Genomic DNA, 7,848 nt, shown 5'->3' with positions numbered 1-7,848 from the left:
AGAGGGCTGGAATGAGATGCTTTTTGGTCTGGAACCCAGAAAACGCTCCAGCTCCGATTTGGTGCCCACGTTATCTCTGCAGCTCGACCACTGGCTCTGGCTTAGCTCATTCGCCCATCCAGACCCGGACAGACAGACAGATGGAATCCAGAGTGACAGCTGGCCTCTCCTCTCCTGACACCAGATAGCCCGAAACCCTTTCCCCGGGCGGCTGTGCAGATGCCCACATTGCAACATCTTTGCTGGGGACCCCCAAGCTTGGTTCTCAGCTCCTCCCTGTCCCAGCAAGAGTTCATCTCACTATTCAGGGCTGGTGGGGCAAATGGTCAGTGCAGAAGCCCTGCCCCCACCTGTGTCCAGGTCTCCCATGGTGGCCAGTGCCTGTGATTCAGTCTTGCTCTGCTCAGGCCAGCTTGATGTTGAGCCATGGGGTCCGGGGCACCCCAGGCATAAGCCCCCAAGTCCCGAGTGGGTACTCTATCTCTTCTCCTAAGTGCTGGTGTCCACAATACACTTGAGGAACATGGCGTCATCCCTGACGTAGGCGTGCTTGGGAGACTGCAGCCGGCTGAGCGGGAAGAAGAGTGGGCACCCGCTGGCCACATTGGTCTCGCTCTGGGGCCTCTGGAAGGATGCTGAGTTCAGGTCGGGCCGGAAGGCGTCGATGGCATGTTCTCGGTTATTCTGGTCCAGCAGCATGAAGGTGACCTGAGGGCAAAGGGGGAAGGGCTTTGTCTCCCTACTCTCGCCTGACCCCGAGGGCAGATGCCAGGGGTGCAAGGCGTGGACCCACTGGGGATTTTGAGCCTGTCTGGGGTGGGGGTGGGGGACAGAGGATGCTCCATGATGAGGGAGCAGGGCTTCTTGGTAAGAGGAAGGGGCCCATTCCAGTGGGTGGTGGTGCTCAGAGGTGAGGCTCGAGTTTGGATAAGGAGGTGGGACTACAGTTCAGCTAGAAGGAGGCTCCTTTCCACGCTGAAGTGTGTGCTGGAACCCAGGGGTGAGGCCCCCTGAGAAGGGGCTGCAGACAGAGCTGGGCGTGAGCCCCCCTCCAGAAGCCCAATAGGCTTAAAGCCACACGACATGGGGCTGGAGGAATAGCACAGCGGGTAGGGCTTTTGCCTTGCATGTGGCTGACTCGGTTTGATTCCCAGCATCCCAAATGGTCCCCTGAGCACTGCCAGGAGTGATTCCTGAGTGCAGAGCCAGGAGTAACCCCTGTGCATCACTGGGTGTAATACAAAAAAAAAAAAGAAAGAAAGAAAAGGAAAAAAAGGTCACATGACCCCCTTTTGGGCACATGCTACTCTCCCCACCGCACCCCTTCCTTTTTTTTTTTTAATTTTTATTAGTGAGACACCATGAGGTACAGCTGTAGACTTACAAATTTTTGTGCTTGGGTTTCAATTATACAATGATCAAATACCCATCCCTCCACCAGTGCCCATTCTCCATCACCAATGATCCCAGTATCCCTCCCACCCCCCATGCCCCCATCCCACCCTGCCTCTGTGGCAGGGCATTCCTTTTTGTTCTCTCTCTTCTTTTGGGTGCTGTTGTTTGCAAAAGAGGCACTGAGTGGCAATTATGTTCAGTCTATAGTCTACTTTCAGCATGCTTCTTCGATCCTGGGAGGATCCTCCCAACACCCTTTATTTGGTGCTCCCTTCTCTATCTGAGCTGCCATTTCCCCTAGCATGTGAGGCTGGCCTCCAAGCCATGGAGCAAAATTCCTGGTACTAATCTCAGCCATTCTTGGGTGTTAGTCTCCTATTTTGTTACTTTATGTTACCCAGATGAATGCAATCTTTCTATGTCTATCCCTCTAGCCCTTCCTTTTTATTATAAATTTTTTTCTTTTTCTTCTTTTTTTAAAAAATTAAAATTTTTTAATGAAACACCATGAGCTATAATTACAGACTTACATACTTTTGCGAGTACATTTCTGTCATACAATGGTCGAGTACCCATCCCTCCACCAGTGCCCATTCTTCACCACCAAAGTTCCCAGTATCCCTCCCGCCACCCCACCTCAGCCCTTCTTAAAACATGCTGCCCATCAGGAACCCTGAAAAGGTCTAAAAAATCTTGAAGTAACAGGAATGGGGCTGAGGAGCTCTAGACACATCAGGACTGTTGAGGGCTGGTCTGTGCATACATCTTTACCACAGAGTCAGCAATACTGAGGTATGACACCCAACCCACAATCATTCATCTTAAAGAGGTGCCTGCAGGGGCTGGAGCGGTAGTACAGTGGATAGGGCAATTTGCCTTGCACACAACCAACTCTAGTTCGATCCCCATATGGTCCCCCTGAACCCCTCCAGGAGTGATTCCTGAGCACAGAACCTGGAATAATCCCTGAATATTGCCAGGTGTGGTCCCTCCAAAATGTGCCTGCTGGGGGCTGGAGCGATAGCACAGCATGTAGGGCGTTTGCCTTGCACGTGGCCAACCCGGGTTCGATTTCCAGCATTCTTTATGGTCCCCTGAGCACTTCCAGGAGTGATTCCTGAGTGCAGAGCCAGGAGTAACCCCTGAACATCACCAGGTGTGACCCAAAAAAGCAAAATGTGCCTGCTGGGGGGGGGGAGGAAGCTGGGGGCATGGGGGAAGGGAAGCTGGCGAGGTTGGTGCTGAATTATTATAAGCCTGAAACTCTAGCATAAACACAACTGCAAGTGTCTAAAGAAGAAAAAAAATGCTTATTAAAAAAAAAAGAGAAATTTTGTTGATGTTCAGGCATGATTCCTCATGGTATGAGGCTCATGGTCACGGTTGGTAGTTTTTAAACTCTCCCCTGCAGATACGGGAATCCCCCACTTACTGGGTCTGGGTCTGTGCCCATGCCACCTGCCTCTTTCCCTTCATGTCCTCCTGCTCCCCCCTGCTGCCACCTGCAGCAACGCTTGACTCTCCCCACTCACGCCTGCTTGGACCATTTTAACAGGCCTCATTGTCAGAGCACTTGTAGGTACCTGAGATGACTAGAGTAGAAAATAGAGATTCCACACCCCCACACCTGGGCTGGGATTTTCCTACAGTCAGTGACCCACAGAGGCACCTGCCCATCGCCCACAGCTTCATCAGCTCCCCTCCTGGGGACCGATGGGTGCACCACAAAAGGCAGCTGCCTGGAGAGCGCTAGAGTCCTCACTGATCTCCATCTACCTGCTCCCGCGCTGTCCCTGAAGCCACAGACCCTCTAAAACCTGCCTGGTCCCAGAGGTCAGATGACCGGAACCATATAGTATACAGCCCCACACACTGCTTTCTTTCTTTCCTTTTTTTCTTTTTCTTTTTTGTGGGGGAAGACTTTTTCCTTCCCTTTTCTTTCTCTTTCTTTTTTTCTTTCTTCCTCCCTCCCTTCCACGTTCTTTCTTTCTTTCCCTCCCTCTCTCCCTCCCTTCCTTCCTTCCCCCTCCCTCCCTCTCTTCCTCCTCCTCTTCCTTCCTTCCCTCCCTCCCTCCCTCCCTCCCTCCCTCCCTTCCTTCCTTCCTTCCTTCCTTCCTTCCTTCCTTCCTTCCTTTTGTTTCCTTCTTCCCTCCCTCCCACTCTTTCTTTCATTTTAATATTTTTGGGGCACACATGGTGGTGCTCAGGGCTTACTTCTGATGGCACTCCTAGTGGGTCACTCCTAGGGATCACTCCTAGTGGGGCTTGGGGTACCATATGGAGTATGAGGGGCGGAACCACTGTCAACGGCGTGCACGACAACAGCTGGTGCAGGCATTTGCTAGAATGTGCTTTCCTGGACTCGGGGAGCTGGAAGGAGCCTTGGATACTTAGATGTGGCTTCACCCTTTTGTTTTAGAAATGAGGAAATGGAGCACGTGAAGAGGGCAAAAGGCTGAGCTCACATGGCCAGGGCTAGTTCCTGGCTATATCAGGCCCAAGGGATGGGGGCTGAAACAAGGCCTGGGGCCGGGCATCCCCCAGACCACCAACCCCCCCAACCCCCTTACCTTGTTCCGGAAAGGCCACGGCAGCAGGGCATCGTACTCCCCTCTCATGATCACGATGAAGAGAGACAGATGCGTCCTCTTTCCTGCGCCATCTCCGTTCAGGTAGAGCCGCAGGCACAGCTTGTAACCGTACTTGGAGGTGTAGAAGGCTGCAGTGTGGAGAGGGGCGTCAGCACAGGGGGCGAGGGGAGAGAACCCTCTGCAGATGGGAATCTGCGCAGGCCCATGCTTGGGGCTCTCCACTGAGGACTCTGGGCCTGGCGCCCAGCATTCTTCTCAGGGACAGCGCTTGGGGGTTATGCAGCCCAGGGACTGTCCACTGACCATCAGAATCAGCTGCTGCTCACCCTTCCAGACCAGAGCTACCGACCTGGTGTTGGGAATATGGGGGAGGTTGAGAATCTTGTATTTCTTTTTTGATTATTTAATTGAAGAGTTATGGTTTACAAAGTTATTTAGAATTGAATGTTACACATATATTTAAACACCAATCCCGTGTCAACTTCCCTCCACCAACGTTCCCCATCCCCGTCTGTCAACTTGACAGGCATATTATGATGTTCCAGTGGTCATGAGTTCGATTTCATGTTTTCAGTGTTCCTGAGTCTGTGTTTCAGATATATGACTATAGCACTCACCCATATCACCAGTATAACTGAAGCCCTGAGGTCTGTTCACCCATTACTTCATGATCTCTTCTCCCACCCTTGATTTCTCTGATCTCTAAACACGGGGGTCAAGGGTGATCTAGGCATCCACCCTTTGCTACATTTCCTTCTCCAGTATTCTCTATCCCACAGATCAGTGAGACCGGTGTTGGAGCGATAGCACAGTGGGTAGGGCATTTGCCTTGCATGCGGCCGACCCGGGTTTGATTCCCAGTATCCCATATGGTCCCCTAAGTACCGCCAGGAGTGATTCCTGAGTGCAGAGCCAAGAATAACCCCTGAGAATCACTGAGTGTGACCCAAAAACTAAAAAAAAAAAATAAGTGAGACCACCCAGTGTTTGAGAATCTGTATTTCTAAGGTGTTCAGGGCATGGTGCTGCCGCTGAGCCCTGGGACCTACTGGCCGGATCTAACCTATTTTTGAAAGCCTGAGTATAGGGAAGTGACTGTCCAGTGTGTTACAGTGCCCAGGAGCAGAGACAGTTTCTGGGGGTTTGCTCAGCATAGAGTTCTCTTTGCCATGCTGGGCAGGGTGTGCCCCAAGGCAGGACGAGAGGGGGCCACTCCCAGGCATGCCAGTCGCTGGGCAGAGAAGAGCAGGGATGAAGCAGCTAAGAAAGGTGAAGTGGTGGCTTGTGGGTTCCCCCTGGGAAGCTGCAAGGGTGATGCTGGGGGCTGGCAGGCACCCCACGCACCTCTGGGAGGGACTGACGGGGGTTAGGGGACGGGGGATAGACAGAACTGCTTGGAGGAGAGATGGGCAGACTCAGCAGTGCTCTCACCCCGGGGTAGAATGGCAGGGAGCGGGGACACTGCAGCAGGGGCAAGGCCTCCCCCTATCCCTGCTTCTCTGTGGAGGGGCCTGGTCAACCCTGAGGGTGGACATCAGGTTTGGTGAGGAGGCATCAGAGTAGATGACAGAGAATGAAGCTGGGGCAGCGGGGAAGGTGCCTAGAACTTGTCACCTGCAGAATCCTTTTGTTCTTTGTGTGTGTGTGTGTGTGTGTGTGTGTGTGTGTGTGTGTGTGTTTTGGGTCACACCTGGTGCTCAGGCATCACTCCTGCGGCTCCAGGGGCCATAGGGGGTAGGGCTGGGAATGGAATCTGGCTTTGCCCAATGCGAGGCAAGCACCCTCCCTACTGTGCTATCCCTCTGGCCTTGCAGAAATCCTCTTTAATGACCCACTGGGGTACCGGGTGGGGGGACGGGAAAGGGAAGGGACCTGACAGGAGCACTTCACTCACACATGGAGGTGTGTGTGCTTCTCTTGGAGATCTCAAAAGACACCAAGGAGGGAGCTGGACCCGCCATTAGAGCTCCTCTGTGTAGTAGCCACCCCTGCCCACACTTGCTGGCACTGGCACCTCACGGGACTTGGTGCCATCAGGTCTGCAGGGCCAGAGAATCTACTGCGGAAATGCCTCTTGATGTTCCTGTCATTTGCATGAGCTCCAGCCTTGGGCATAGGGGCCTCCACTGCCAACAGCCACCTGAAGCTGATGACGATGGGGACCTACAGGATGTAAGTAGGATGCAGGGAGGTGAAGGTGGGCCCAGCAGAGCTGGGGCAGGGGGATTCCTCCTGCTACTTTCTGGGTCCATCTGGTTGGCCTCCCGGGCAGGGTTACCTGGGGAAAAGAGGCTGATGGTCCTGCCGCTGGCCGACTCCTGGCACCGCCTGGCCACGTTGGTGATCTTCCACAGGAAGGTGCCATCGAAGGAGGCCTCCTCCATGAGGCGCAGGCCCTGCTCCACCTTGCCCAGGGCCTGGTCTTTCTGGGCCAGCGTCTGCTGCAGCTCGAGCACCTGAGAGGAAACGCATTCAGCTGGAGACTTGGGAAGATGGCCTGAGTCGGCCTCCCCGAGACATGCGTCTCTGCCTCTAACATACTCTTCCTCCTTCCCGGAATTCCCTTTCCCTCCTGGTTCTCTGGTGAAGTCCTGGCTTGCAAAGCTCTTCCTCTATATGCTCCACCCCCTGGCCTGGCTCAGCGGGTCTCTCTCTCTCTCTCTCTCTCTCTCTCTCTCTCTCTCCCCTTCCTCCTCTCTCTGTTTCTGGGCTACACCTGTTGGTGCTTAGAGCTTACCACTGAGTCTGCAGGCTCAGGAGACCAGATGTGGTACTGGAGATCCAACTTGGGTTGGCTGCATGCAAGGCAAGCACCCTGCAAACTGAACTATCTCTCCAGCCCAAGGAATATCTTTCTAATTAGTGGAAGTGGTCCAGCCAATGGAATGAGCTGCTTGGGGAGAGAGTGTCCTACTGAGGCAATTCTAGCAAAGCTGCTGAAACCCTGGTTGGAGTTGGGAGCTGACCTCGACTGTAACTTCTAATCTGGTACTTTCCAAGAAGATCCGGGATATAGGAAGGTAGGTTTTGAGGTGGGAGTGACTTCCCTGAGCTGGGAGAATACTTAGGGAGAAGACTGGTCCACAGACTGCCCAGGAGTTGAGGTGGAGGGAAATGGGTCCCCCTGAGCTGGCCGACAGACTTGCTTCCCCTGCCCGCCCCATGCTTTCTCACCCTTTGTTCTAAGCTCTGGATGTGCTCACGGTCCAGCTGGCTCTGGTGGATGGAGGCGGCCAAGGCCAGGTGTGAGGCTTCCACCTCCTTGTTGAGGACGGCCACGATGTTCTCAAACACACGCAGCTTCCCCTCCAGCTCCGCCAAGAGTTTGTCTTTCACGCGGTGCTGCAGGGCCAGCGCCTCCTGGCTCTCGGAGCAGGGGGCCCGGTAGCAGTCCACCTCCAGGCCCCCCGCCATCTCTTTCTGCAGCTGCAGGTCGGACAGGTTCTGCTCCAGGGCCATGGGTCCTGAGCCCAGGCTGGAGCCCAGCTGGGCCTTCCATTGTTTCATCAACTCCAGCAGCAGGTTCAGGTGGGAGGCCTGAGAGGACACCTCGTGCTCCTGCATGAATTTAGGGCTCCCCTGCCAAGAGGGCGGGGCCACTCAGTGAAAACAGACCCGGGTTCTATCGCCAGCGCCCTAATAGGGTCCCCTGAGTCTAGCCAGAAGTGATCCTTGAGTGCAGAGCCAGGAGGAACCCCTGAGCACTGCTGGTTGTGGCCCCCAACCCAAACTCCCAAACTAAACAAAAACCAGAGAAGGGGAGGAGAGCTGTAGGAAGTAATGGAGATTCCTGCACCCTCCCCTTCAAAGATTGCCAAGGAAAATTGGATCCATCCCCCCAGCAGTGCTGGAGTTGGCTAGT

General features: G+C 54.1%; 1 protein-coding gene across 2 annotated transcripts in view; it reads right to left on the bottom strand.

Annotated features, from left to right (window-relative positions):
* Positions 1–489: 489 nt before the first annotated feature.
* TRAF1 (TNF receptor associated factor 1) overlaps positions 490–7,848 on the bottom strand; it is a 16,991-nt gene continuing 9,632 nt past the window's right edge. For both annotated transcript variants that reach the window (XM_056138710.1, XM_056138711.1), the window contains 4 exons: positions 7,161–7,565; positions 6,265–6,442; positions 3,966–4,114; positions 490–708 (listed from right to left, as the gene is read on the bottom strand). In XM_056138710.1, the coding sequence (XP_055994685.1) occupies positions 490–708; positions 3,966–4,114; positions 6,265–6,442; positions 7,161–7,565 (951 nt within the window). The remainder of the gene's footprint in view (positions 709–3,965; positions 4,115–6,264; positions 6,443–7,160; positions 7,566–7,848) is intronic.

Source organism: Sorex fumeus, unplaced genomic scaffold (genome assembly GCF_029834395.1).
Source record: "Sorex fumeus unplaced genomic scaffold, SorFum_2.1 ptg000129l, whole genome shotgun sequence".
Lineage (NCBI taxonomy): Eukaryota > Metazoa > Chordata > Mammalia > Eulipotyphla > Soricidae > Sorex > Sorex fumeus.
This window is presented reverse-complemented; position numbering and strand designations above follow the sequence as displayed.